Here is a 26,570-nt window from a genome sequence, read left to right as displayed (position 1 = left end):
TATACCGTTCCGTGACAATACCGTATGTTATGAAAAATATCACTTGGCAACTGCAGGGCTTTGCCGACGTCATGCTTCGGACGCGCAGACAAAAGCCCATCACCTTTGCCGCCGCATCTCAAAGTGAGAAGACACGGCAGCAATTTAAAAGGGTAAATTGACAAGTAAGTCCTCCCTGAAAAACTAAAGCCGTCTTGGTCGGCGTTTCATGGGCTTGAACTAGACGGCGGCGGCGGATCCTGGTCTCATCTCCATCTCCGCAAAGCTCGGAAAGCTGACTTGCTCATTTTTCAACCTTCAGGTAGAGTCGATCAACAAAATCAACTTTCTCTGTTAAGCGTCATACTTGAAGACTGAACATGAGCAGCGACCCTATCCCTTCGTCCTTCGAGGACAGCCCGTACGTGCAAAATCCACTACATGATGCTCCCCCATCGCAGCAGATGCGGGGAATGAGGAAGGGTCACTAACAGATACACCCGGTTATGCAGTCATTTCCAGGAGGAGACCTCACTTCAGAAGTTCCGCAGAAGACTTAAGGAAGAACCGCTTATTCCGCTAGGTATGTGAAAGAAGAGAAGAGAGGCGCTGCGCCCCTTGAGAAGCAAAAGCCACTGGGATCTAATCATACCTTCTTTCAACTCTAGGATGTGCCGCTACCTGTTATGCGCTATTCCGCGCCTACCGATCGATGAAGGTCGGTGATTCGGTTGAAATGAACCGGATGTTCCGTGCCCGTATTTATGCTCAGGCCTTTACTCTTTTCGCCCTTGTCGCCGGTGGCATGTACTTCAAGACGGAACGAAAGCAGCGTCGGGAATTCGAGCAGGCGGTGGAGGCCCGCAAGAGCCAGGAAAAGCGAGACGCATGGCTACGTGAACTGGAGATCCGAGACAAGGAAGATAGGGACTGGAGAGAGCGTCATGCGGCTATTGAGGCGGCCGCCAAGGAGGCTGGAAAGAAGGCTTCGGCGAAGCCGTCTCCTGAGCAGGATGCTGCTCGCGCTGCTATTGAGCCTGCAGATGAGAAGCGATCCTTGGGCGTATTAGATGCCGTGAAGGAAATGTTGTCGAGACAAAATTAAATAGAGTGCTGTGGAGTATGTATTGTATGGGGATTCAGTTGAATTTTTGGTTTGATATTATACTGTACATATGTTCACTTGTTGGTATAAACACGGTCAATTCTTCTCTCTTATACCAGGTGTTGGCGATGACTCAAAGTATCGAACCGCCTTGTATGTTGGCTGCTGCTATCAGCCCAAAGGTGTTGTCCATTTGACACATCCAAAATTTCTTGTTCAGAGTTCCAACTCGTTAGAAGGATAAGTAATGCTTCAACCCATAACTTGCTCATCGATATATCGTCTCATGGTTTCAAATTCCGACTTGCCGGTCTGTCAACTGTTAGAAACGCATCATTCATAACATAGAAAAGGGGTCTACTCACCGAAAGCAAATATCGAATATGTTGCTGACGCAAAAAATCGTTAGCTCAAGAGAATAGATAGAATCAGAAGTCCTCAACCAACCAAGTCAGTCACATTGCGATGACGCTCGAATTCATCACGAGCATAGCTGTGCAATTCATCCTTTGTTGGAGAGTTGGGAACCTCTAAATACTAATTAGCATTTGAAACATTCATTCAGAACGGGGCAACTGACTATTTAAAGCTCTGACAATCTCCCGCCACAGACCAAGAACCCGTTGTCTTTGGATAAACTATCATCGTCATATCAGCAAGTTATCCAGCAATGCGACTGGTGTAACTGACATGGTCTAAGCTAACAGCCGGCTTCTTCAGCTTCGACGGCTGGCTGCGGGAAATGGAGGCCAGCAATTTCAATGAAGACCGCATCTTCCTAGAGGCATGTCATGAAAGCCTCGAGTTGGAGAGAATTTAATAATAATGAGCATCATGAAAGTACACCAGTTAGTGATATTCTGGATGGCGGAAGAGAAGGCGGTCAGAACGATTGTGTAATGTAATGTAAGTTACCGTCACGTACTGTACAATACACATAGTTGCGATATCGACAGCAAGTACGCCCGGACTTCATAGTAAATAGAAAAGAACAAAAATATACTTAAATGGCATGTTATCTAATGTCTACATACCTAAAGGATAATTAACCGAAATAAGTCTCTGAATCAATAAAAAAGGCCCGATTCCGACATCATCCCCTCATATGAGATAAGGACGGCGACAAAGAAAAAAAAGCAAGCATCATCACAATTCGACTATTGCTTTGCCTAACCACAAAGGGTAATTTACATGGCTTTCTCAACGAATTCAGTCATGTCTATACCATCAATACAGCCAGCAAATAGAATATTAACAGTCTGATAATCGAGAGAAAAGGATACAAGGCTAATCCTCCAGCAGTATTGCTCTATCATTCTTGATCTGACCTTTGAATATAGAGTTTTGGGGGTGCCGTGAATGATGATATAGAGAATGGTAATTGTATTACGAGACATGGATGGATATCTGGAAACCTTGAGCGGGCCAACGCTGAACGAGCTGAACTGCACCAGGGATCTCATCACAACCATTTAAAATCAGCGGTGTAACTACCATCAGAATTATCATCCTCTGTCTTAATAAAATCCCCTTGCTTGGAAAATCATCCATCAAACATGACAGCAAAATCCTTGGAGGCTGGCTTGTCTCTTATCGAGAATGACAAGTCCAAGATACTCGGCCTCACTATCGGCCAGCATCAAATCACACCGGGACAAGTGATCCCCAAAGCAGGTGAGTCAACGCACACAAGCGCGCGTCCGCTTTTGACAGCACTCCGCGATATAAGAGTGTATAGCATCGATATCGCTAACAGTGAGTTCAGATGCCAAGAACCCACCTCAGATATCTCTCAGCGAACCGACGGGTAATTATATCGTAATCTGCCTTGATCCCGATGCCCCATTTCCATCTTTCAGCTTCTTGGGTCCCATCATGCACTGGGTTCAGCCAGGCCTGAAAGCCTCATCGGAGACCACAGCTACCGGGCAAACCATCCTCACATCCGAAACCTCCGTCATTATCAATTACGGCCCCCCTGGGCCTCCACCAGGGAGTTCACCTCATCGATATATCTTCCTCCTGTACGAACAACCCGAAGGGTTTCAGGCCACTGATCATGCGCCGGAGGGCGGGAAGACGCTGAAGATCTCGCAAAGAGTGAAGTACAATTTAAGTTCGCTTGAGAAGCAGATGAAACTGGGACCCGTGGTGGCAGCGAACTACTTTTGTAGTAACTAGGTGTGCAGCTGGCGATTGATTGATTAGTTTTAGCTCGATTACCCCGTATTAATGCAATTAATTCTGTCTTTTGGAAGGCCCCGAAGTTGTTGTCCATTAAGGAGACCTGGCATTGCTCTGCGCATGCTATAATGATATAGGCTGGTTCGACCCGGAAATTGCAGATCGGGCGAAGAGAGCAGAAGATAGTTCGTAACTGAAAAATCCTAAAGAAAGAATCGAAGATCAAGGAATTGAAGATGGATTGAATAATAATCCAAGCGTGATGAGAGGCCCGGAGCCACCGGTGATCATCACGTGATGCGTTCCTGGCTTCCCCGAACTTTTTTTCGCGACTCCGTCGGAGGAAGAAAGCAGAAGTCGACGAGAAGCATTTCGTACTCGACCGATTCCGGTGTGGTTGGACGATAGCCATGAGGTCTCCTTCTCTCGCACGGTTGCAATACCGTGCCGTCTCTGGCCTGACCAGATCGCCAGTCCGTCTTCAGTCTCAGAACTTCTTCTCGCAGCGATGCGCGTCTACGGCCGCCTTCCGTTTACCTACTGCTGCTCCGGCTTATCAGTCCATCGTCAACAGACATCACCAACAAAGGAGAAATGCTTCTGCCACCGCTGCTGCAGTGTGAGTTACAGCCTGTTGATATCCATTGATTTGGCTTAAAAAAGGAATTGAGCTTGTTGCTAATTGCCTTGTGAATTAGTCTCGAGGCTGCTGCGGCTACTCCGGAGACCCTGTCTCAGGATGCTATCATCGACAACCTCGACCCTGTTGAGGCAGCACGACTTTCTAAAGTCAGAAACATTGGTATTGCGGTAAGCAAATGGAATCTGCGTTATACTCAAATACGACATCCGCAGGTCTAATCTGTTCTCATGATAGGCCCACATCGACAGCGGTAAAACCACCTGTACCGAACGAGTTCTCTTTTACACCGGCCGTATCAAGGCTATCCACGAAGTCCGCGGCCGAGATAGTGTCGGTGCTAAGATGGACTCTATGGATCTGGAGCGTGAAAAGGGTATCACCATTCAGTCTGCTGCTACCTACTGTGACTGGGTGAAGAAGGACAAGGAGGGCAAGGATGAGACCTACCATATCAACTTGATCGACACACCGGGTCACATTGATTTTACCATCGAAGTCGAGAGAGCGCTCCGTGTTCTGGATGGAGCTGTCATGATTCTGTGTGCTGTCTCAGGTGTGCAGTCGCAGACGATTACGGTCGATCGCCAGATGAGACGTTACAATGTCCCTCGTATCTCCTTTGTCAACAAGATGGACCGTATGGGTGCCAACCCGTTCAAGGCAGTTGACCAAATCAACACCAAGCTCAAGATCCCTGCCGCTGCTGTCCAAGTGCCCATTGGCACCGAAGATGAATTTGAGGGCGTTGTGGACTTGATTCGAATGAAGACGCTCCGCAACGCAGGAGCTAGTGGTGAAGAGATCGTCGAGACAGATGAAATCCCTGACAAGGTTAAGGATTTGGCTATCGAAAGGAGGAAGATGCTCATCGAGACCCTTGCTGATGTCGATGATGAGATGGCAGAGCTCTTCTTGGAAGAGGCTGAACCCACCGAGGCTCAAATGAAGGCAGCAATTCGACGAGCAACCATTGGATTGAAGTTTACTCCGGTTTTCATGGGTACTGCGCTGGCCAACAAGTCCGTGCAGCCAATGCTCGATGGTGTTATCGACTACCTGCCCAACCCCTCAGAGGTGCAAAACCTTGCTCTCGATCAGAAGCGTGACGAGGCTCCTGTGAAGCTTGTGCCTTACAACGCTCTTCCATTTGTTGGTCTCGCATTCAAGCTGGAAGAGAGCAACTTTGGACAGTTGACATACATTCGAGTGTACCAAGGCACTCTCCGTAAGAGTTCCAACGTCTTCAATGCCCGAAACAGCAAGAAGGTCAGGATTCCCCGCATCGTTCGCATGCACTCCAATGAGATGGAGGACGTCAGCGAGGTTGGAGCCGGTGAAATCTGTGCCGTCTTTGGTGTCGAATGTGCTTCTGGTGACACCTTCACTGATGGCCAGCTTGGCTACAGTATGTCATCCATGTTCGTTCCTGAACCCGTCATTTCGCTCTCCATCAAGCCCAAGAACAACAAGGATGCTGCCAACTTCTCTAAGGCCATGGCACGTTTCCAGAGAGAAGACCCCACCTTCCGTGTGACGTACGACCAGGAGAGTGAGCAGACACTCATCTCTGGAATGGGTGAACTGCATCTGGACATCTACATTGAGCGTATGCGCCGCGAGTACCGGGTTGACTGTGAGACTGGTCCACCTCAGGTCGCATACCGTGAGACCATCGGCAACAGGGTCGACTTTGACCATCTGCTCAAGAAGCAGTCGGGAGGTCCTGGTGACTATGCCCGTGTTATGGGTTGGATGGAGCCTAGCGAAAAGCTCGAGGACAACACCTTCGAACAGCAGATTGTTGGAGGTAGCATTTCCGAGAAGTTCTTGTTTGCCTGTGAGAAGGGTTTCAACATTGCTTGCGAAAAGGGCCCTCTAATCGGCCACAAGGTTCTGGGTTCCAAGATGGTTATCAACGATGGTGCTACCCACATGACTGATTCATCTGAAATGTCTTTCAAGAACGCCACTCAGCAGGCTTTCCGCAAGGCATTCATGGAGAGCAACCCCTCTGTTCTTGAGCCTCTGATGAAGACCACTGTCACCGCCCCATCCGAATTCCAGGGTGACGTTATTTCGCTTTTGAACAAGCGCAATGCCACCATCAATGACACCGAGACTGGTGTTGACGAGTTCACTGTGTATGCCGACTGCAGTTTGAATGGCATGTTTGGTTTCAGTACCCATCTGCGTGCTGCCACCCAGGGTAAGGGTGAATACACCATGGAGTTCAGCCACTACGAGAAGGCACCACCGCAATTACAGTATGTTCACCCTTCCATTATTTTATGAACCTGTATATGATCTTGATACTGACTACCGTACAGGAAGGAACTCATCGCGAAGTACCTGAAGGCCCAGGCCGACAGACACAAGAAATAAACATGTCTGAAATTACCACCTCTCCTAAAAGCCATGGCTTTTCAATCACTCCGAGGTTGCTAGGGGAAGTGAACGCCCTTTGACGACTCGATTTCCTCGATTGATTTTGGATTTGATAGGTGCCTCGGCTTGCGAGCAAGCATCACGAGTCGCTCAGGTGCCTCCATATCATATTACCCATTTACCTTCTCAACCTGTTTTATCAGATAAAGCCTTTGCTTTTCATTTATCTATGTTCCAATAATTTGCAGCCATGTACTATTTTTTCCAGTTTAGACAGACCCTGTGGGCTTTCTAAATTACTTTTACAATGCTTTTTTCTAAACAATTCATGTCATCGGAGCAGTACAAAAGCAAATGTTGGTGTTGTTTTCAAGGTCATCGGATTCGGGATTGTATTCATATTCCGCACTTTTGTTTAATTTCTTGGTTGTTTATACTATATAAATTCTCCCCTCATAGACTATGAAATGAAACGGTCTCTCTGATTATCGATGTGTTCCGTGACGGTATTTCTGTTGGATGAAGACTGAATAAGGAAAGATATGTTTATACTATATAGTCGTAATGGTGATGTTCGTATAATGCTCGTCGCTTCTGCTTAAACTAGGAATCCTTTCGAAAACAATGGGCTATGAAGATATGTCTGTTCAGATTCACCCTTCAAAGGCCCGCAGAACGGCCAGGGCAGCAACAGAAAAGGTTGCAACACGGTTATGACCTAAGATGGGAATCAGTAAGCTTTCATGAAAAGGTGGTGACTTGAGTTCTTTATTTGATACATACCGCCGTAACCCACCCGCTCCCACCTAACCTTCTTAACACCCTTTGAGTCCTGAGACCTGTTTTCCCAGATTTTCACTTCGCCGTCCTTGTCCTTTTTCTGAACGGCTAGGGTGCCAGGGGCATCTGGCTGGCCTTCACCAGTCGCAGCCCACCAAACGCGCCGTCCTTCATACCAGGGGATTTCGACATCATTCGAAGCGTGTACAATCACCAGGTCCAGATCTTTATCCCCATAGCCAGCGATAGAGTCTTCTTGAGCGGTTGGGCCAATTCCCGCCAAGCGTGCTACACGTGCCGCTGTGTCCCAGCTGTCAACGATGTGGTTTACCACCCACTTTTGTACACGAGGGTAGCCGATGAGGGGGGAGAGCATCGGCGGAGTGATTCCCTTGAAGCTGTAGGACTCGATGAGACTGGGCAGAGTGCTGAAGGACGCCACGAGAATGACACCTGCAAAGGGTTCCGAGTTTTTGATGGCGGGTTGGATAGCGGTAGGGTCAGAAGAGCCGAAGGCGAAGCGTTCTGCGACGGCAGCGCTGACGGCAGTTCCAAGGCTTTGGCCCATGATGACGATTTGGGAGGGTGGGATGTTCAATGGTCCGGAGGTGAGGTAGTTGATGAGTGAGACGCCATCGGTGATGAGGCCCTCCTCGGAGGGCTCACCGGTTGAGAGACCAAATCCACGGTAGTCGATGGAGAATACATGAACAGGGTTGGAGGGCGTGGATAGACCCAGGATCATACGGTAGATTTCTGGTCGCTGGGCAGAACCAAGATGGGCAGCATTGCCATGGACTGGTTGGCAGAGAGTTTAGTAAGGGTATGCACGATATATTGAAAATTTCAGGTGAACACTCACAGTTAACCACGACCCGGGCATTCGGGTCTTTGGCTAGAAGCTTGAAAGCAGATGTCTGGGTATAATCTTCATGTGGACCAGAAGGCTCGTTTGCATTCAGCTCATCCTCATGCTCGTGGCACAGATGCAAAGGGATGAGATGCCATCCGTAGAGCGTTTCATTATCGGGAGTCTTCAGATTGAAAGGCTGAACCTGCGTTTCTATTGGAATTAATTCCAGCTTCATGGAATCCAGTTCGTTTCAACATACTCATGAACCCGAACGGTTCGACCTTGTTGACGTCCTCCCAGAGAGTCGGGTTGAACTTGTTCACATAGAGAAGCCTGGACGTATAATCAGCAAGGATTCATCTGTATAAAGACGAATAGAGAATACATACGACCGCTGGACATTTGGAAATGTCATGGCAAATACAAAAGTCACATATGCGAGACCACCGGCGGCCAGAGACCAGTAGGCCTTTTTGAAGATGGATTGAAGCTCAACCATGATGAGGAGCGAAGGGAGGGGTAATTAACGGTGATGAAAATCCCACAATCATCCAAGATGTAATTCAGCAGTGCTTCAAGGGTAAAAAAGAGAAAGGCAAAAGCGTGGTTGACGAAAAGAAAGCTGGCGTGCATATGTGAAGCTGATCATTACGTCGTCCGCTTCGAGTTTCCCGCGTTTCTTTTCTTTCTTCCTCCACCTCCGCAGAGGGAAAAACACTCCATCCCCAGTCCGTCCCTCATCCCTTTTTTCGCATAGCAGCAACTATTAGGGATGCTTCGCAGCCCTCCTCATATTCTGCTATCTCGACACATCCGTCCCTAGTCGCCGTCATGGCCGAGAAGCGTAAACTCACCGCGCGCGAGCGTCGCGAACCCGCCGCGAAGAGACGAGCCTCCGAAGCACCAACTCAACCTCCGTCCAAAAAGAAAGCCTCAACTCCTATTGTTGCTGCTGCCCCTACTCCTCCTCCGCCGCCTCCGCCAGAGCCTGCTCAGGATCCCTTGCCCACCAAGATCAAGGATGGAGAGGGTCTACCGGTGGTGGCAGCACCACAGCCGGAGACCCTCTCGGACAAGGAGTATCAGTCGGTTGCTGAAAGGTGGGTGATTGATGGAATATTCCTCGATGGAATACATATAAATGGCAGAAAGATCTGACTCGATTATCTCTACAGTGCGGTTCTTCTAGCCTCCCTGGAACGGTCCAAGAAGAAATGGCTTAGCGATGGTATTTTGGTACGATATTGGACGAAGCCAAAGAAGACAAAGAGGGAACAGATTGAAGGGAAAAACCCACCGAAAGAGTCCATGTCGAAAATTGGGCCTTGCAACATTGTGGTTGGGCCTCATCTCTTCGACGCGATGCTGTACACCGTGAAGGACCCAAATGCGCCGCCTCCCATTCAATACACTCCCCCTCAGCGGCCGATGGTCCATTACGGCCCTCCCAATAACTTCCAGCAATACCATCCATATCCTCATCCAGCCCCTACTCCGCATGCACGACAGTCCCATCCTCATCCTCCCCCACCGACACCTCAATACTCTCCTGCTCAGGCCGGACCCCCTCAACCGGGTTACCAGCCAGGGAATCAACCCCCGCCTCCTCCTAATCAGCCTAGAGCTCATCACCATGCTCCTCCTCATCAGCAGCCTTCGACTCCCCAAAATGCTCAGCGGCCTCCACCGTCACAACATGCTCCACCTCAGCCTCCCAAACCCAGTCCAGACCCGGTCATCCAAATGCTTGCTACCAGAGCTGCTTCGGATCCCGAACTTAAGGCATTGATGAGAGTGGTGGCATCGAGTAAAGCATCACAGGAACAGCTTCGAGCATTCCAGGCACACATTGATGAGCTTAATGCCATCATTAGAGCGAGGGAACAGCAGCAGCAGCGACAACAAGCGCAAACATCTACAACCGCTCAGCCACCGGCAGGACAGCAACAAAAACAGCCAACGCCGTCACAAAAAGTCCCGGAACAACCACAAAAGCCAGGTACGCAGCAAGCTTCGACTCAGCAAACGCCTCAGTCACAACCTCAACAAAAGTCAACTCCACAATCTAAACCACAGCCACGGGTGGAGGTTCAAATCCCTAAGCCGTCATCATCTACAAATCCCTCGCCTGGAACTCCCAAGCAGAACCCAGGCAATCCGCCCCAAACACCAATTACGCAGAACTCTAATGCAACACCACAAGTGAAACAAGAACCCGGTGTAGCTCCTCCAAGTTCTACTCCAACGACCCAGGCGCCACCTTCAGAGACAAAACCTCCAGCAACTTCAACCCCTGGTGCTGCTGCCGCAGGTCCGCCGCCGTTAACTCCTGCTGCTGGTCCACAAACAAAGCAGCCAAGTCCTGCAGTACGACCCATGCCCCCTCCTCCCCCACAGCAGGCGGCAGGGCAACGTCCAGGACCTCCATACCCCCCTTATCAACAGCCACCGTATCAAGGAGCACATCCGCCTCCAATCCAGTCTCGCCCGCCGCAATATGGCTCACCGGCACCATATTACCGCTCGCCTGCACCCCCACCGCCCCCAAGGCTCAACTACAAATCGGTAGTCTTTGAGTTCACATCGCCGCTCACGCCATACGGAAGCAGCACCTCGGGGCATGCGGGCTCTGGAGATCGTTACCTCTTTCCTGAGTATTCGATATTGGAATGGCTTCCGGGAGGAAATACCATGCTTGCTTCCTTCTTGCTCGTTCGAAAGGTGGACCCGAACGCGCCATTTCCCATAGAAACTGCGTCCGATACTGCCAACCCACGGGCCAAGAAGGCGGCATCCAAATCCAAAAAGGGCAAGAACAAGGACAAGGACAAGGACAAAGCGGCTGACGAGGCAAAGGATAAAGATAAGGGAGCAGAAAAGAAAGGAGAGAAGGAAAAGGCAAAGGACACCAAACAACTTACTCCAGACCAGGATACTCCTGCTGCCGATTCCAAACCAGCTCCGACCGAGGGGGGTGACAAACCACCAGCCGACCAGGCCGAGAAGAACAAGCAGACAGCGGCAACCCCGGGCAAAGAAGACACGGGCAAGCAGCCAGAAAAGGACAAGCCGGAAGAGGTGAAGAAAGAATCCAACTTGAAAGAGTATTACCAGCCGGTCACTTTCCGCATCTACAGCGCCAACCCGAAAGTCCTGGAGCCATTAAGTCGGGTTGTAAAGCCTCCAGAAGAAGTACGCAAATACATGAATGAAATCATGGATCGAGCGGAACGCGCGCCGGATGGCTTCTTGGCGTATCGTCTTCCTCGGGAAAGGGAAGATGACGAGAATGAAGTAGAGGGCAACAAGAAGGGCGACACTCCTGCACCCCCGACCAATGTTGGGGGCCGCAATCGACCGTCTAGAGGGAAAGCAATCGAGGAGGACTCAGGTGCTGAGAATACAGGAATGGAAGAGGAGGAAGAAGAGGAAGAGCTGAAAGACTTTTACGGACCTCCTACCGGGCTTACTCCCCTGGGGATTTAACGTTTTCTATAATGAACTGTGCCACTCTTGTGTGCCCCAGTTGCTATTATTTTAGCCATGATCTTTCTTTTTAAATATTGTAACAATATAGATGACTTAAACCGAAATGACTTGGTTGAATCTTGCTCACAGATTAATAGATAGCTTCAAAACCGCCAAGGTATCGCTATATCCTCCGAACCAAAAAAAGAAATAAATAAAATACATTTTGCTACTAGAAAGAGATCCAAAAAGCTCACCCCAAATCCGCGAACCAGCCTCCTTCCTATAAGGTGGAAGCTGCACGGTGGGCTACGAAATCCCAGCAGTAGGGATATTCGACGAACCCCCGGAGAACGTAAAGTCCCCCCTGACGGGATTCGACCCAGGACTCCTGTCTGTACGGTTGCAGGACAAGTCGCCGAGGCGACCAGACCACTGCACCACAGTCACTCTGGGTTTGTTGGGGGGATTACGCAAAGATGGATTATATGGGAAGAGTGGCTGCCTGATTGGGAAGGGCAGGATGGATCACGTGATACCCATCTGTATTCAGGTTGTACTGTAGAAAGAACAGATTGTGTAGGGTCTATTCTTTCATTGGGTGCCTGAGAAGGTAATACTATGCTGATGATTCATAGCAGATGTAGATTTGGTTGTCTAGCCTGCTTTACGGATTGAATACCGCAACATAAACCATCAGCCGTGTACAGTATATCAAGATCATCATTCACGCCTTTCAGCATATGCTTGTTATCCAAGAGCTAAATCAACCAAGAGATAGCTTCGAAGCATTATAGATCTATCATCCAACACTCCCTCCGCTTCGTCCAGGGCCACCATTACCACTGCCAACCAGTCCAGCCGTCTCCAACAGCCATCTTGCACTTTCAAGTGCGGAATCCCCTGCGCCAGCATTCAGATTTACGTTTCTTCTTCGCTCCGCCTCCCGAGCTTCAAAATCCCACTTCAACTGTTGCAATTCCACGGCACTCTGAACCTTGTCAGAAGTGGCAGATTCCACAGGATTAGGGATTACCCCCCAGATCTCAAGGTTGTAGATATCAATATGGATTTTTTTGGTGCCTTGCTCAGGTGAAGCGGGTTCTGGAGGGAGGAAAACGCCATTATGACCCACTGGGGAAACGCTAAACTCTGCAGATTCGAGGCTAGGATCGATAATGAGGCTACCAGCTCCGTGTGGTGTGGGGGTGGAGTGCTGTGTCCGCGATGAAGGGGGTATCTTGCAGCCAATTGCTATACCGGAATGCGTAGAAAAGTATGCAGCGGGTGTATTGGGTTGGTTGGCTGATGAGGATGCGTTACCCTGCAAGAGCACGTGCTTGGGAGAAAGCTGGAAAAGGCATGGAAGAAGGGATGAATCGGGAGGTTTGGAGGAGGTATGGGCTGAAGAAGAAGATTTCCAAGGGTGGGGTAGGTATGCCCCAAGAGTTATCATGTTCTCCCCCTCGTTGGATGAGCCAGCCACAGAACCCTGAAGCAAAAACAGCGTAGCCGATTGCCAGGTAAGAACATGATGGGAGAAAGATGTAAGTGATGAACCATGTGCTGCTGCTGAGAAAACTGGGTGCAGTTGCACACCACTGCGGAGGAAGTTCAAGTTGTGGGTCGTAGAAGGGAGGAAAAAGGAAAGATGAGAAATAACGCTCGAGTCCAGAATCGAAGATTCAAAGCTTCCGGGGAGCATAATTGAAGCAGGTGGCGGCGAGGGTGCTTCTGGTGGGGTTTCGACAGGCTCTGTGGAAGTAGAATCGGTCGTGTTTCGCCTCTGGGAGAGATTGAGATTTTTGCTGAAGAGTAGGTGCTCAAATAATGGCGTTAAAGGGTCGAAAAGATAAGGAAGGGAGCCGGATACAGTTTGGGAAAACGATTTGTAGCTAATCCCACCAGCTGCTTCTTCTGGACTGAAAGCATCCAAAATGCTGTCTACTTCTTTTCGAACCATCTCCATACGTTCCGTGCTCAGGTCAGAAGTATATGTCTCGACGGATTCAAGTGGCTTTAATGGCGAGATAACAACTAACAGCATCAGAAGTCGACGGAAAGTTTTGATAGAAATCCTAGCCTCGTAAACTGTTTTATCAATGCGATGGTCATGTTTGAAAACTTCAATGGCATCCAGAGACTCCAAGGCGACAAGTGCGAGGTCATCATCATCATCTTCGTAGTCATCATTAGCCGGCTCATCAATCGAGAAGCCAGCAGCATGGGAATTGGTAGTTGCAGGAGTATTGTTGTCGTTTTTAACTTGGTCTTCTGAAGATCTCGACTCCCCTACATCTTTCCTTCCAACATCGGCAAGACTTCCAAATAGTAGTTTGATGCGGTCTTTGCGCCCTCGCCTCAAGACCTTCCCATATCGTTCAGTCAACAAGACAGCCACTTTTACCATGGCTTCAAATGTCAGAACACTTGGGGCAAGGGTATTCTGGAAAGGAAATGCCCCTAGATATGACACCATGCGGAAGATGACAGGGCCCGCATCGAGGGGACATTGAGAGTCACTGCTATCCGGAATCCCCAGGAAATCAGAGAGAGTCTTCTCATTCCAATACTTCATGCCACCCTGATCAGTCGCACGGGAGAAGAAGTTGTCTTTGAAGTGGGTTAATTCCAACGGAGTGAAACATTTGGTTGCGAAGCGTTCGGCAAGCATGTAGCTCAGGCCCTCTATTTCCATGTCAGATCTTTTACATTCTTTCCCCAGTGGATACTAGCATAGCTTATGACCGATAGTGATCGAAATAGTAGATTGATAACTAACCTGGTGTAGACGCATGGCCCGCATACTCTGTGGATTGACCTACTCCCATTGTCACTCAATGGGTGTAACAGCGAAACGGTGATTTCGAACCAAAGCACAGAAATAACAAGGCCTCTTGTATGTTTTTTTCTACCCAGTTAAGAGTCGATTGAGTGTGTGTTCCGGAACCATTCGATGCCTGATTTGGATGTTATGCGTCGCTCGAGTACCAAAGCGGGGAGAGACGGGTGAACCCCGGAGGTCGCAATGATGACTTTTAAACTGCAGAAAGAGACGATCAAACACGCTAAGGCCCCTGGATTATCTCCGAGACAATCGAATGATTCACCCGGTCAAAAACGTGGCCGGAGGATGAAGATGATGATGGGGAGAGTACGGCAAGACGAGGAGGAAGTCTGGGCCTTGCCATGTGATGACGACGTCACGGAAACGGAAGTGCCTTGCTGCCTCAGGCAACAAGGGGGTTTCCCCAGTAAATACGAAAAGAACATTTTCTTTTGTCATAATATTTATAGCTTTTTTTGTTTCATGGATATTTCTAGCTAGCTATACTATCATTTGAATAAATACACAGAAGATCGAGCAAACTCACTTTTCTGGGTATTTGAACGCAATATTGACTCGAACGCATCGCGGGCTTTACAGCATGACAACACCAACACCTCCCATCTTGTTCTCATCCGGCAGATTCTTCTCGTTAACACCTCCAGGGATAGGGGCTGCGCGGTAGTTGTAAATGTAGAAGTGAAGCTGTCCATCACCGGCGCCAAACTTGAGCTGCTCAAGGAACATAGGGTTGTCGTGAAGCGTAAGGGCGTTAAAGACATCGAATTGGGACTATTACAAAAATTCATTAGTCTCGTGGGTGATATCAGAGAGAAAGGACAGTTAGGTCCATTACCTTCTTAGCCAAGATCAAGGCGTCATTCATCAGCATGAGGAGTCTTTCTTTGAGGGCCTTCTTGTCCTCGCCGAATGCTGTCTCCGTTGCATAATAGTACAGGTAGGCGGCACGCACATTCTTGTGCTTCGGGTGCTGGATGACGGAGGACTCCAGGTTGTAGAACGAGAAAAAGTCCGTAATCTTGTGGGTTTCCGGGTCTTCCACCACGTAAGACCACACAACCTGCTCCTGGCTTGGGTTCTCTTTGTGCACCAGCCAGTGTTCAATTTCTTCCCTTGTGAAGGCCTGATTCAGATTGAATTTTACCAAGTAACGCTCCAACAGGTCGTGGACGGCATCGATATCCTTCGATTCCATAGGTCGAAGACCGGGGGTTGAGGTAGAGCTGGGAAGGTGGTTCTTCGTGATCTGGCGGGCCTTGGTAGATCCAGGGGGGAGCGGCGAGAAGCCGACCTCGTAGAGCTTCAACCAGTCAAGAGGACGGTGGTAGTACCGACAGGAGCTGACGGGTGTAGGGAGGATCACACCAGCAGTGTAGATGGCCTGGTAGATGCCATTCAGATAGCAACGACGGGTGATCTCCTTGATGAGAACGGGAGTCAAACGCTTAGACCGGAGTTTCTTGTGGATGCAGAGGAAGTTAATCTCCGTAACCTTGATCTTCTTGTCGCGAACACGCAGCTCAGTAGGCACACCGCAGATAGAAGCGACCAATTTCTTCGACTTGGAGGCGCGAACACCGACATGCCATTCTTTCTTCCAGCCGGGAGACATCAGGGCCCTATGTTTCGTACGTCAGTCACAATTGGCCCAACACTACATCGTTATATAGGCACCTACCAGTGAAGGAAGGACCGCGAGTAATTGAACCGGAACATGGCATTGTCGTCCTCCACGTAGTGATTTGTCAGGAGATCGTACAACTCATGGAGCTCCTCCTGATTCGTCAAATCAAGAGTCGACCACTCAAACCCTTCAACCAAAGCATCCGGTTCCTTCGACACTTTCGCCGGGTCAATTCTCTTGATCGGCCCCTCAGTGATGCTCTCCTCCTTATCATCGAATCGAGGCACCGGCTGCGTCTGCCAGAACTTGTACGAGGCCATATCCTTCTGGTTCTTTCCACCAACCGACATACCCGTCAGCAAATCGGAAAGGTCCAGATTGCGCAGAATCTCAGCGGCCTTGCCCTTGTCCATTCCCGCCATCTCGTTCTTCAGGGCCGGGTTCATCTCCAACAACGACTCGGCCATCTTGGTCGTCATCTTGTTTTGGCCCTGCTCTCCATCCTTGGCGGGTTTCTTGCCGTCCGATTTCGAGGTTTTAGAAGTGCCGGCCTGGGTGGCCTTATCGTCAATGTCCTTCGAGTCCGACATGGCGTGGAGGGAGGTTTTGTAGAAGGAGGGGTTGTTGGAGAACTCGAGACGGGCGTCGGTGCGGGAAAGGTGTCGAATTTCCCAACCCAGCCCCACGTCACCGCAAAGTTGCGCGGGGGTGTCTGAGGAATAGTAATAGTAATCCGCCTTATGACCCGTTTTATTCGCGCCTACAGAGATAACTTCATTTAAAAAAAGAATACAATGTTTCGAAGAAATAGTGTCGAAGCTAAGTATTGGAATTATTGTTTTTTTCTATGTATATAATGGCTCTGTCGTACAATGTTCCCTTGATGTGATATATCATATGGCTTTCATGAACAATGTTTACCTCGGTAAGAGAAAACAAAGCCCACTGGAACATGATACTTCAGGAATGTGCCATTATTATAAAAAGCAAAAGGGTTTGTTGAAGCCCCGGACGAACGCCTCTGGATGCTAGAAAGCAGGAAAATAAACAAGTCACCCGGAATAGAAAGTGATGGAAACCAGTATCATTGTGGGTATCGGTACGTTGTTGAAAAGTCATAGTCAAGTAAAGAGATGTTAAGACTCGAATAGAGATGCCGGATAGTCAATGCAAAAGGAAGACTGAGAATTGACCTAGGCTTGCTTGCTCGGTTTGGTTTCAATGACATCGAGGAAACCACCCACAAGGTGCAAACTACCGGTGACAAAGGTCATCACGGGAGCTTCATCCCCTGATAGCAAGTCTTTCTCCTTGGCAGCAAGCTCTCGTGCAAAGTCAACAGCTTCTTCAATTGTTGCAAAGACCTTGACTTCCGCTTTTGGGTCAACATCTCTCCAGGTCTCAGCGAGGCTGTGTTGAACGCTCAGCTTTTCCACATCGGATTTGTCGGTGTTCATGCTGACAAGGTCAGGGCGGTAGCCCGCGTCTTTGTATGTGACATTGGTACAGAATATCGCATGGGTAAATGGTGACCCAGATTCGAGAGCCGCAGCCAGAGTTCCGTAGAGCGCACGGGCAAGGGCATCGCTATCACGAGTTTGTTGGTTAAAGATCAAAAGGCGGAGCTTCTTGTCTGCCGCAATACTGGACGAAGAGTTGGCTTGGATCTGGGAGGCAAACCACTGACCAGCCAGCTTTATGCTCTCCTGGGTGTGACCGCCATCGATGTACCAGGCTACATCCTTTTCAAGTCTTGTTTCACATCTTCCACCCAAGGTAGTGAGCTCCAGTCCTTTGCGGAACTTGGCTGGTAAAGCTCCTTTAGAGAGTTCCTGTGAAACATCTTCAATCCCGACCTTCTTGAGAAATTCTGCCGCAGTGGCAACGGCAACTGCTGCGTTCATGTATTGGAAGTCACCAGCGAGACCAAGTTTCACATCACTTCCGTCCAAGAGGCCTCTCACGATCTCCAGCTGGGTTCCCTTTTCCTCTGCGCGCTGAGATAGGACCTTTTCAGCGCTAGTTGGTTGGGGAGCACTGAAAGCTTTAGCACCAGGTTTGATGATACCGCCCTTATGCCATGCAATCTCTTCAATTGTAGTGCCCAGCATAGATGTGTGGTCGATACCCAAGCTGGTGATTGCACTTGCGACTGGTTGGGCAATCACGTTGGTGCAGTCATACTCTCCTCCAATGCCACATTCAATAACAGCAGCATCCACTCCTTCGCTGATATACGTATGGAAAGCCATGAGAGTCAAGTATCGGAAGTATTGAGGTTTCGGTCTTGGGTCCAGAGGGTCTCCCTCGACCCGCGCGGCTTCCTCCAGTCGATCCCACACTTCAAAGAAGTATTTAGCAAACAGCTCTTCCGAGATAGGAGCATTGTCGATCTTGATACGTTCTCTAGCAAACCGCAAGTGAGGTGAAGTGTATGTGCCGATTTTGTTGAGTCTGGGGGAAGACAGCTCCGACTCCGGTGAGTCAGATTTGGTGTACTGGGACAGGATGGAAGAGACAAAGGCAGAGGTTGATCCCTTGCCCTTAGTGCCAGCAACGTGGACGGGGTTTATACGCTCCAAATCGGAGGGCTATAAAGTGGCAGGAATCTGCGTTAGCAATTGTTATCCCGCTCTACACACTGCGGGTGTGGATTGCGAACCTGATATCCGATGCGACGGAGCCAGTCAGCCATCTCTGGAATCGATGTTTTGTTCATGTCTTCCCTAGTCTGCTGCTTCTTGAGTTTTTCGATGATCGCAAAGTTGGACTGCAGCGAATTGAGCGCTGCAATCGCATCCTATAACCCCGGGTTAAGAAGGACATAAATCACGACGGGAGGGGCATGACGTACCTCATAATTGCGAGACATTGCGGGGGACGAGGAGAATCGGCGCAGTGATCGGTACTTCCAAACGGGTAGAGGTATACGAAAGAGCCTCATCAAGCTGGGCCACTGCAATGCCGGCGGCCGAGTTAGACGTGTGTTGCTGAGGGGTAGAGGTCCAATTTAAGCTCGTCGATGTATCGCCGCTGCAGGCCGGAGATTTTCTGCGACTCCGGAGCTTTTATCGGCTAGTGGGCTCACGTGAGCACTTGTTTAATTGACAAAAGATGACTTAATTGTTTTTATTTCCGGGTCCGTTTTTTGGGCAATGGATTGGTGATGAAAACCAGGGTAACCGTGGTGAGCCATATTATGTTCTACCGCTGTATGATCGGTGGGGTTCAGGAAGAGCCCAAGCCAGCTAGCTACAGTGAACCATACAACATCACGGAAGGCCCTGCACAGGGCACTAAATTGTAGGAATAGCAGGGTTGCTCGACATAATATGTTATCTCTATTGGACTCTAGTGAAAAAAAAACAAAGCTTCTCAGAGGGAACATGACAATGCAAAGGGTATGGGACATATGGAAGTAACATTGGATTATGAGTCTGGTGATAAAAAGAAGTTCAATGGGAAACGAAAAGAAATGAAGAAAGAAAGAGCAGGATCTGGGCATTCAGAGCCGATTTATGCAAAGTACAAGTACAGACATAAATAGTGAACAAGACACATCACTGGATTGCCGACAAAAAGAGCAAGTAGCAGTGATATAGAGGAGGTGGAATGATTACTCAATCCTTGTCTTTCCTTCCTCTAGGAAGCCCAACCGAGCATTACTGTACCCTCTTTGGTGCTTTCTGACAGGAAGCCACCGGCCAATGACTGGGTCTGAACGTGCCTTTCCGAGTGCGTCCTGGTAGCCCTCTGAGCCAGCAGACGGTGTATTCAACTTTGGCCAATTCACCTGTGAGAAAAACTCGTCAGTAAAATATGGAAGGTGAAGCTATTTTGTAGGGAACATACGTAGAGCATTCCATGTGCAAGGATGAAGCGCCCACACCAAGCGCAAACGGCGATCCAGAAAATAACAAACAAACGGAGAGGCCACACAGTCGAATCAGGCAATCGCTTCGTAAGCATAGAGACAAGGATCATGAAGATACTAGCAGCGAAGATGTAAGGGATTGACTGGATTATTATGGGTCTCCGATCAAAGAAGAGCTGGAATGAACCCAGCGTCGAGTCAGGGGGGAGGTAGGTGCCCAAGAACACATCAAACCCATCTTGTCTGGGGCCGTCCATAAAGTTGTTACGCAGATATCTGGTGATGGAGTTGCTCAAATCTTGCACCATTCCAGCCCGTGTGCGCTGACCAGTACGGGTGAAGTCTGTCTTCAAAGCTCCCGTACCGGAATACGATTTCGACACCACGTCTGCATTATCGGCCCATATGTTACGGAACAAATTCTCAAATTCACGGTCATCGTTTGCAGCTTCTCCTTGGCGAAGGACTCCTGCATCAACAAGCTGCCGAGTGACGGCCCAGCGCCCAAGCATGCTCTGGACCACATTAGTGCGGTCCAGACAATCCATGCAGTTGGTCCGCACGACACTTGTCTGGGATGTACGCGATTCCAACTGCCCACCAGAGATACCTGGGGCTTCAACACCACGGAAATAGCCACCGCGTGTCAACCCATCGGTCAAGCGATCTAACAGCAGCTCCGCACGGTGCCATTTGAGACCCTTGGTTTCGTTGTGAAAGTCAAAGTAAACATAATGCAGACGATCCAGGTCCTTGTTCTTCTGGCCCGACTCTAGAACATGCACCTTTTCAGAGGTTTTCTCATCAGCCTCGGTCGTCTCAGTCGATGAGGATACTAGTGTGCGAACCAGATGCTCGTAAGCCCGTTTGACGTTCTCTTCCCTCCCTTTTTGGTTGACAAGGTTGACCATATAGTTCTCTCCGTAAAGGTCGATCTGCTCAGCAAAATGTTTGCGCGCGGCATCAATGGCAGTTTCGACTCCGCGGACCTGGAGCTTGGGGGTGTACTTGAGGTTGTTTACTTCAGCCCAGTATACGGGTACACTGCCTCGAGTTTGCACAAAGGCGAGAACCTGAAGCTCTTGGCCCGGATCGCTGGCCTTTTCCTTCATTGATTGTCCTCCAGCAAAGCCAGACAGCCCCCCTGTTGTATCATTCAAGATGACGATTTGTTCTGTTTCATTGTAATTCGAAACATGACCCTGGTCGTCAATGCCGCGGGAAAAGTATCTCGTGCCAGCACGATGTCTAGACCTCCTTGTGATGAGCGCGAATGTAAACGAAGTCGACTTAACCTTGGCCGGAGTGATACGCAGCATTCCAAACATCACAGGCAGGATGTATGGATCAGCTCCTGGTTGGGGGCCATAACGAATGCCGGTGGTGTCATGCTCTCCAAGACTAAAGTCAATCAGATCTGACTGAATGAAGCGATTCCAGAAAAACCGGTCGTCGGCTCGTTTCCACAGAGGGATATTGGGGTCACTTTGCGATTGACGTTGGAAACTGTTCGTCAAATCCAAGGAATATGAGAAGTACATAGGCCCTGTCCGAATTAATTCTTTCAACAGGGCGAGATATGTATCTTCATCGTAGTCATGCAGCGGACGTTCGCGAAGAGGCAGGAACTCGGTCGAGATAACTTTGTAGACCATATGACCACGTAACCTCCCCATGGGCTGAGCTTTGGTGATGACTATGAGGTATTTGTCTGTAACACAATAAACAGTTAGCGGAGTGCAGAATCAAATGATCTTTCTGGAGGAACAATTACCTAGTTTCAGCTTGATGATACCCAGGATACCAGCGATGCTGGAGATCCGCTTCGCGCCCGACAGAGTGCCATCGTTGAGGCGCAAGTCACCCGTGGGACGTTCCACTACCAGCGACGGGGAATTCGGAGAAGATGGCGAGGTAAACGCATAATGAGATGGTGAGGCATGCAAGTTGATATCACGGAATGGAAGAATAGGAGGAGCCATGGTTGGAGATTACCCACAAAGAGAGGAACGGTGCGGTGCTAGAAGGAGGGAAGGCAGACGGATTAAAAGGAGTACAGAAGTAGTTAAAATAAGAGAGCGTGGGGAAGACGAAAGAAAATCAACACATAATGCGGTTCCAGAGGTCCAGAAAAACAGGTCAATCAGAAGGATAGACACAGGCCGTGAAAGCCAAAAGAAATGAACCTCGGGAAGCCTGGAGAGAATGATGCTTCTCCTAGGAACCGGGCGTTACTACTAGGTACACCAGCTGGTGATACACGGCAGCAAGGAGAGCGCCACACCGCCCCGCAACGAGAGGCCAAAGAAAACGGCCGCCGGGGGCCAAGTGTGGCTGGGCCCCTTCGTCATCTACTGCTACTCTGGCTCTCTTCTCTCTCGCTCTCCAACTAACTACGACTACGACGACTACTACAGGCCGCCATCCCAAACCTCCCCCCATCCCCGATCCGCCTTCTCCATCGCAAGTTTCTCTTCGCTGCTTTTACGCATTCCCGGTCAAGCCGATACGGTCGGATTTTTGTTCGAGATAAATCTATTTCTTTGAGAAAGTCGCTCTTCCGAGCTTACGCATTATATCATGGCTTCCAGAGCGCCAGCAGGAGCCCGTCCTGGTGCCAGATTCGCCCAGTTCAAGCTTGTCTTGCTAGGTTAGCTACCCTGTTTCCCCCCTGCCCCACTGGTTCTTGTAATTTGAGGAGCGCTGACCTGGTTTATTTGTCTTTGGATAGGAGAGTCCGCTGTCGGAAAGGTTGAAAGATTCTACACTGTCTGTTGTTTTGTTGGTCGCTGACTTTTGCTGCTACCTTCTAGAGTTCGCTGGTGTTGAGATTCGTCAAAGTGAGTTTTGAACAACTCGCTGTTTTCCGACCGCGGGAAATTTATTTGTACTGAGGTATTCGAGATGGATTGTGGTTGACGTGATATAGGATCAATTTGATGACTACCGAGAGTCGACGATTGGCGCTGCCTTCCTCACACAGACCATTTCCCTGGACGAAAGCACGACAGTCAAGTTCGAAATATGGGATACTGCTGGCCAGGAAAGGTACAAGTCGTTGGCTCCGATGTACTACAGAAATGCCAACTGCGCAGTGGTTGTCTACGACATTACCCAGGCTGTATGGTCACCTGTCTTGATTCATTCCTTCTGTTTTGATGATAGGATGCTAATGCGCGGAACCTTGGGAATAGTCATCGCTGGATAAGGCCAAATCGTGGGTGAAGGAACTGCAACGCCAAGCCAATGAGAACATCGTCATCGCCCTTGCAGGCAACAAGCTCGATCTCGTCACCGAGCACCCCGATAAGAGAGCGATCCCAACTGCTGACGCCGAGGCCTACGCACGTGAAGCTGGCCTGCTCTTCTTTGAGACTTCTGCGAAGACCTCGTCCAATGTCCGGGAATTATTTACGGCCATTGCGAAGAAACTTCCTCTTGACCAGGCTGGACCCCGAAACTTGCGGACAACCCCCCGTCCCGGTGTTGATCTGCGGCCAGAAGCACCTGGCACCCAGGGCGCTGGCGCATGCAACTGCTGAACGCCCAGCAATCCGTGGGTTTTTCTTTTCTTTGTTCCCTTCCATTGTTTCTAGATACGATAGGTGCACTTCTGGCTTGATTGCGATTTGGTGATACTGGGTGTACATTGTGACGTACCGGTCGCTCTTTGGACCGGAATGCGTTGTGTTATGTTTTAATGGTATTGCCATGACCGAATCGGAACTGGATGGATATCATCCTGCCTCCTGCTGCAGCTTGGTGGTTGAATGACTTTTATCCCCCGGTCACCCTTTTTCTTCTCCCCCTGTTCTCTATGCTTGATCGACATCTTTCACTACCATTATCGGGAGTGAAGAGTTGAGTCTTGTTCAAGAGTTCGTTTGGAATTTAGCTCTCTAGACATTATGCGACAGGGTCCACTCTCTGTTCTTTGTTTATTCCGCTTTGTCTTTCTACTTTCTTTTTTCCGGCGTCTGCATCCTTTCTTGGGCTGAATTCATGTTATGTTTGTTACCCTTCGTTGTGTTGACCTCCACAAATCCTCAGTATGCCATGCTCATATAATATCTTGCTTTTTGATGGTCCTGTTAAACTTAAATTGATCAGCTATATCGCACTTAGACTGCAACATCAAGTGACAATCCCCTGTGGAGGCGTAGAGACGCCTTCGGCATGGTCGCAATGACATAATCGGTATGTCCTAGCCTATGGCTAGGTTACGTAGAGATCTCAATACATATTACCAGTCAATCGCAGAACACAGAGTGAGCTTCATATCAAAAGCAAAAAGCAGAAATCCTGCAGCCATCATGCAATATAAATTCCAAAGTACTAACATTGAACTTCACCTCGTGGAGATGGTGGAGTGGCAGAAGACCTTAGGCGGTGCACACTGAAGCCTCCCGAGCTGAGCCACAGCTGCCAACTAAGGCGGTGCAGGATCCTCGGAGCGGATCGTAAAAGCATCATCCCAATCCCGGGTCCGCGTTTTCTTTCCCTCCAACACCATCCCACCTAACTACATCCGCCTTCCGCGCATCTCTCTCTGGTAGTGCGGCTCATCATGCTGCGCTCCTCTATTGTGCAGAGCCGACAGTTGCTGTCAACCCCCGCTCGCCAACGGACAGCGTCGCAATGGCTGTCTAGAGCCGGGGCAAGCAGCCGGCTCTCAGGCCAGGTATGAAGGCAATGCGCCGTCATGATGCCCGAAGCATGCTAATTAATGCTCTATATGACATTTTAGAGATTCTTCGCCGATTCCAAGACACCCGCACCTGGTGCTCCTACTCCCGTTTCCCCTTCGACCGAATCAAGCGTGCCTCCCGAGACTCCATCCCCCGGTGAGCAAGGTACGACAGCTTCAAACGTGAAATTGAATTCCTGAAAGCTTCAATTGCTAAGTGTCATGCAGGCTCCGAAACACCTCCGCCCCCTCCACCCGCCCCGGCTCGCAGGACAGGACGCTTCCGTCGCTTCCTGCTGTACCTGATCCTGACTTCTGGATTTGCCTACGGTGGTGGTATCTTCCTTGCTTTGAAGTCGGACAACTTCCACGATTTCTTCACCGAGTACGTCCCTTACGGCGAGGAATCTGTTCTTTACTTCGAGGAGCGTGACTTCTACCGCCGTTTCCCAAATGCCTCCAGAAACCCGAACCGCCTTACCTCTGTACCAAAGGACGAAGGCAAGAAGATTACGATCCCCAGCAAGAGCGGTCTTTCGTGGAAGGTTGCTGAGGAGGAGCCCTCTGGAGCTGATGTGTCGCAGAAGGGTCCTCACATGAGTGCAACTGAAAAGGCCGGGGAAGGGCAAATGAAGACCGATAGTGCTCAGCCTGAGGCAAAGAACGCTGCCGTTGAGAAGGCCAAGGAAACTAAGCAGGCCAAGGAACAGCCCAAGGAACAGCCCAAGAAGTCTGCTCCTCTACCCACCATCGAACTTGCCCAGGTTGAGAAGGGAGATGAAGCTGTCGTGCAGGAGCTGGTCAAGACCTTCAACGACATTGTGACTGTTATCAGTGCCGATGAGAATGGCGGCAAGTACTCTGGACCCGTTGCCAAGGCCAAGGAAGAGCTCGAGAAGATCGGTGAGAAGATTGTGGCCATCCGCAACGAGGCACGTGCTGCTGCTCAGAACGAGATTCAGGAGGCTCACGCTACCTTCGATGAGTCTGCGCGGGAGCTTATCCGTCGTTTCGATGATGCTCGCGCCACAGACGCTGCTCAGTTCCGCGAGGAGTTCGAGGCGGAGCGTGAGAAGCTGGTCCGTGCTTACCAGGAAAAGATCAACCACGAATTGAAGATTGCTCAAGAAGTCGCCGAGCAGCGCCTGCAAAATGAACTGGTTGAGCAGGCCATCGAGCTTAACCGGAAGTACTTGCACGACGTCAAGGACTTGGTTGAGAGAGAGCGCGACGGACGTCTCAGCAAGCTCAATGAGCTGACCGAGAACGTCAGCGATCTTGAGAAGCTCACCACCGGCTGGAGAGATGTCATTGACACCAACCTCAGGACCCAGCAGCTCCAGGTCGCCGTCGACGCCGTCCGATCTGTTCTTGAGCGCTCTGAGGTTGGTCGACCGTTTGTCCGCGAGCTCGTTGCCGTGAAGGAGCTGGCTGCCGACGACCAGGTTGTTGAGGCTGCGATTGCCTCTATCAACCCCACCGCTTACCAGCGTGGTATTCCCTCTAACCCCCAGATCATTGAGCGCTTCCGCCGCGTGGCCGACGAGGTCCGCAAGGCTAGCCTTCTGCCTGAGGATGCTGGTATTGCCAGCCACGCTGCCAGCTTTGTCCTGAGCAAGGTCATGCTGAAGAAGGACGGTGCCGACGGCGGTGATGATGTTGAGAGTGTTCTCACCCGGACTGAGAACCTCTTGAAGCAGGGTAACCTTGATTCCGCTGCTCGGGAGATGAACTCTCTCCAGGGCTGGGCTAAGATTCTGAGCAAGGACTGGCTCGGTGATGTGCGCAGGGTTCTCGAGGTAAAACAGGCTCTCGAGGTAAGTTTCTCTCCCCACGACCACGTGTTATGGCGAAGCTAACATTCATTTTCTAGGTGATTGAGACAGAGGCTCGACTCCAGTGCCTGAGAGTTGAATAGACAAAATGACACCAGCGATCGCTCTTGTTTCCCGTAAATTTTCCTATCTACAAGATTTGTACCTCTAGTTGTACTTCTGCGTTGTTAGACCCAATGCTAGATATTTTCTTTGTCCACGTCTTTTCTCTATAATTATCAATCCATAAATAGCCCTTGTGCTTGCTATTCATTATCCTTACCTCAGAGCAGCGCAGAACTTTTTCTATATTTTCTGCAGACAGG

At 49.8% G+C, this 26,570-nt stretch overlaps 12 protein-coding genes across 12 annotated transcripts; 6 read left to right on the top strand and 6 right to left on the bottom strand.

The window, feature by feature from the left end:
• The first annotated feature begins 241 nt into the window (after positions 1-241).
• rcf1 (respiratory supercomplex assembly factor RCF1) lies at positions 242-1,207 on the top strand. Its single transcript, XM_040834022.1, has 3 exons — positions 242-400; positions 492-562; positions 648-1,207. The coding sequence occupies exons 1-3, from the start codon at positions 360-362 to the stop codon at positions 1,082-1,084; spliced, it is 549 nt and encodes a 182-aa protein (XP_040694726.1). The 5' UTR covers positions 242-359; the 3' UTR covers positions 1,085-1,207.
• Positions 1,208-1,210: 3 nt separating this feature from the next.
• Positions 1,211-1,922, bottom strand: ASPWEDRAFT_242207 (LYR motif-containing protein 2). Its single transcript, XM_040832583.1, has 5 exons — positions 1,775-1,922; positions 1,665-1,722; positions 1,532-1,614; positions 1,450-1,473; positions 1,211-1,396 (listed from the first exon to the last, which is right to left on the bottom strand). Exons 1-5 carry the CDS (start codon positions 1,856-1,858, stop codon positions 1,337-1,339), a joined length of 309 nt encoding a protein of 102 aa, XP_040694725.1. The 5' UTR covers positions 1,859-1,922; the 3' UTR covers positions 1,211-1,336.
• Positions 1,923-2,640: 718 nt separating this feature from the next.
• On the top strand, positions 2,641-3,265 carry ASPWEDRAFT_167086 (YbhB/YbcL family Raf kinase inhibitor-like protein; the record flags this gene model as incomplete). The annotated part of the gene is made up of 2 exons (XM_040830107.1): positions 2,641-2,758; positions 2,850-3,265. The coding sequence occupies 2 exons, from the start codon at positions 2,641-2,643 to the stop codon at positions 3,263-3,265; spliced, it is 534 nt and encodes a 177-aa protein (XP_040694724.1).
• A 413-nt stretch (positions 3,266-3,678) lies between these two features.
• On the top strand, positions 3,679-6,293 carry ASPWEDRAFT_47715 (elongation factor G; the record flags this gene model as incomplete). The annotated part of the gene is made up of 4 exons (XM_040837003.1): positions 3,679-3,887; positions 3,967-4,078; positions 4,146-6,175; positions 6,239-6,293. The coding sequence occupies 4 exons, from the start codon at positions 3,679-3,681 to the stop codon at positions 6,291-6,293; spliced, it is 2,406 nt and encodes an 801-aa protein (XP_040694723.1).
• A 656-nt stretch (positions 6,294-6,949) lies between these two features.
• On the bottom strand, positions 6,950-8,428 carry ASPWEDRAFT_100434 (alpha/beta hydrolase; the record flags this gene model as incomplete). The annotated part of the gene is made up of 5 exons (XM_040827306.1): positions 6,950-7,014; positions 7,080-7,874; positions 7,939-8,139; positions 8,189-8,262; positions 8,319-8,428. 5 exons carry the CDS (start codon positions 8,426-8,428, stop codon positions 6,950-6,952), a joined length of 1,245 nt encoding a protein of 414 aa, XP_040694722.1.
• Positions 8,429-8,633: 205 nt separating this feature from the next.
• Positions 8,634-11,747, top strand: ASPWEDRAFT_64360 (uncharacterized protein). Its single transcript, XM_040838741.1, has 2 exons — positions 8,634-9,029; positions 9,105-11,747. The coding sequence occupies exons 1-2, from the start codon at positions 8,761-8,763 to the stop codon at positions 11,413-11,415; spliced, it is 2,580 nt and encodes an 859-aa protein (XP_040694721.1). The 5' UTR covers positions 8,634-8,760; the 3' UTR covers positions 11,416-11,747.
• A 452-nt stretch (positions 11,748-12,199) lies between these two features.
• Positions 12,200-14,228, bottom strand: ASPWEDRAFT_47712 (TLD domain-containing protein; the record flags this gene model as incomplete). Its single annotated transcript, XM_040837002.1, has 2 exons — positions 12,200-14,085; positions 14,180-14,228. 2 exons carry the CDS (start codon positions 14,226-14,228, stop codon positions 12,200-12,202), a joined length of 1,935 nt encoding a protein of 644 aa, XP_040694720.1.
• A 590-nt stretch (positions 14,229-14,818) lies between these two features.
• ASPWEDRAFT_99625 (glycylpeptide N-tetradecanoyltransferase swoF) lies at positions 14,819-16,459 on the bottom strand (the record flags this gene model as incomplete). The annotated part of the gene is made up of 3 exons (XM_040839677.1): positions 14,819-15,016; positions 15,081-15,864; positions 15,924-16,459. The coding sequence occupies 3 exons, from the start codon at positions 16,457-16,459 to the stop codon at positions 14,819-14,821; spliced, it is 1,518 nt and encodes a 505-aa protein (XP_040694719.1).
• A 603-nt stretch (positions 16,460-17,062) lies between these two features.
• On the bottom strand, positions 17,063-18,741 carry ASPWEDRAFT_167081 (tetrahydrofolate synthase; the record flags this gene model as incomplete). Its single annotated transcript, XM_040830106.1, has 3 exons — positions 17,063-18,460; positions 18,532-18,669; positions 18,724-18,741. 3 exons carry the CDS (start codon positions 18,739-18,741, stop codon positions 17,063-17,065), a joined length of 1,554 nt encoding a protein of 517 aa, XP_040694718.1.
• Positions 18,742-19,021: 280 nt separating this feature from the next.
• On the bottom strand, positions 19,022-21,994 carry ASPWEDRAFT_124494 (putative phosphoinositide phosphatase (Sac1)). The gene is made up of 3 exons (XM_040829191.1): positions 21,518-21,994; positions 19,722-21,454; positions 19,022-19,662 (listed from the first exon to the last, which is right to left on the bottom strand). The coding sequence occupies exons 1-3, from the start codon at positions 21,723-21,725 to the stop codon at positions 19,486-19,488; spliced, it is 2,118 nt and encodes a 705-aa protein (XP_040694717.1). The 5' UTR covers positions 21,726-21,994; the 3' UTR covers positions 19,022-19,485.
• A 248-nt stretch (positions 21,995-22,242) lies between these two features.
• ASPWEDRAFT_34516 (Rab family GTPase) lies at positions 22,243-23,781 on the top strand. The gene is made up of 5 exons (XM_040834020.1): positions 22,243-22,393; positions 22,475-22,494; positions 22,557-22,583; positions 22,673-22,864; positions 22,938-23,781. Exons 1-5 carry the CDS (start codon positions 22,324-22,326, stop codon positions 23,283-23,285), a joined length of 657 nt encoding a protein of 218 aa, XP_040694716.1. The 5' UTR covers positions 22,243-22,323; the 3' UTR covers positions 23,286-23,781.
• Positions 23,782-24,224: 443 nt separating this feature from the next.
• On the top strand, positions 24,225-26,348 carry ASPWEDRAFT_34515 (MICOS complex subunit MIC60; the record flags this gene model as incomplete). The annotated part of the gene is made up of 4 exons (XM_040834019.1): positions 24,225-24,424; positions 24,491-24,596; positions 24,659-26,247; positions 26,304-26,348. Exons 1-4 carry the CDS (start codon positions 24,311-24,313, stop codon positions 26,346-26,348), a joined length of 1,854 nt encoding a protein of 617 aa, XP_040694715.1. The 5' UTR covers positions 24,225-24,310.
• Positions 26,349-26,570: the final 222 nt, after the last annotated feature.

This window comes from Aspergillus wentii, assembly GCF_001890725.1.
Source record: "Aspergillus wentii DTO 134E9 unplaced genomic scaffold ASPWEscaffold_1, whole genome shotgun sequence".
In the NCBI taxonomy this organism is placed as follows: Eukaryota; Fungi; Ascomycota; class Eurotiomycetes; order Eurotiales; family Aspergillaceae; genus Aspergillus; species Aspergillus wentii.
The sequence above is the reverse complement of the archived record's forward strand: the minus strand, read 5'-3'. Positions and strand labels throughout refer to the sequence as shown.

Coding starts and splice junctions, on each gene's coding strand:
- rcf1 (XM_040834022.1), top strand. CDS start 360: ATGAGCAGCGACCCTATCCCTTCGTCCTTCGAGGACAGCCC. Junction 401..491: donor TCGTCCTTCGAGGACAGCCC/GTACGTGCAAAA, acceptor CCGGTTATGCAG/TCATTTCCAGGAGGAGACCT. Junction 563..647: donor AGAACCGCTTATTCCGCTAG/GTATGTGAAAGA, acceptor TTTCAACTCTAG/GATGTGCCGCTACCTGTTAT.
- ASPWEDRAFT_242207 (XM_040832583.1), bottom strand. CDS start 1,858: ATGCGGTCTTCATTGAAATTGCTGGCCTCCATTTCCCGCAGCCAGCCG. Junction 1,615..1,664: donor GATTGTCAGAGCTTTAAATA/GTCAGTTGCCCC, acceptor ATTAGTATTTAG/AGGTTCCCAACTCTCCAACA. Junction 1,474..1,531: donor ATCGCAATGTGACTGACTTG/GTTGGTTGAGGA, acceptor TTTTTGCGTCAG/CAACATATTCGATATTTGCT.
- ASPWEDRAFT_64360 (XM_040838741.1), top strand. CDS start 8,761: ATGGCCGAGAAGCGTAAACTCACCGCGCGCGAGCGTCGCGAACCCGCC. Junction 9,030..9,104: donor TATCAGTCGGTTGCTGAAAG/GTGGGTGATTGA, acceptor TTATCTCTACAG/TGCGGTTCTTCTAGCCTCCC.
- ASPWEDRAFT_124494 (XM_040829191.1), bottom strand. CDS start 21,725: ATGGCTCCTCCTATTCTTCCATTCCGTGATATCAACTTGCATGCCTCA. Junction 21,455..21,517: donor TATCATCAAGCTGAAACTAG/GTAATTGTTCCT, acceptor ATTGTGTTACAG/ACAAATACCTCATAGTCATC. Junction 19,663..19,721: donor TTGCACATGGAATGCTCTAC/GTATGTTCCCTA, acceptor TTTTTCTCACAG/GTGAATTGGCCAAAGTTGAA.
- ASPWEDRAFT_34516 (XM_040834020.1), top strand. CDS start 22,324: ATGGCTTCCAGAGCGCCAGCAGGAGCCCGTCCTGGTGCCAGATTCGCC. Junction 22,394..22,474: donor GTTCAAGCTTGTCTTGCTAG/GTTAGCTACCCT, acceptor GTCTTTGGATAG/GAGAGTCCGCTGTCGGAAAG. Junction 22,584..22,672: donor TGGTGTTGAGATTCGTCAAA/GTGAGTTTTGAA, acceptor GACGTGATATAG/GATCAATTTGATGACTACCG.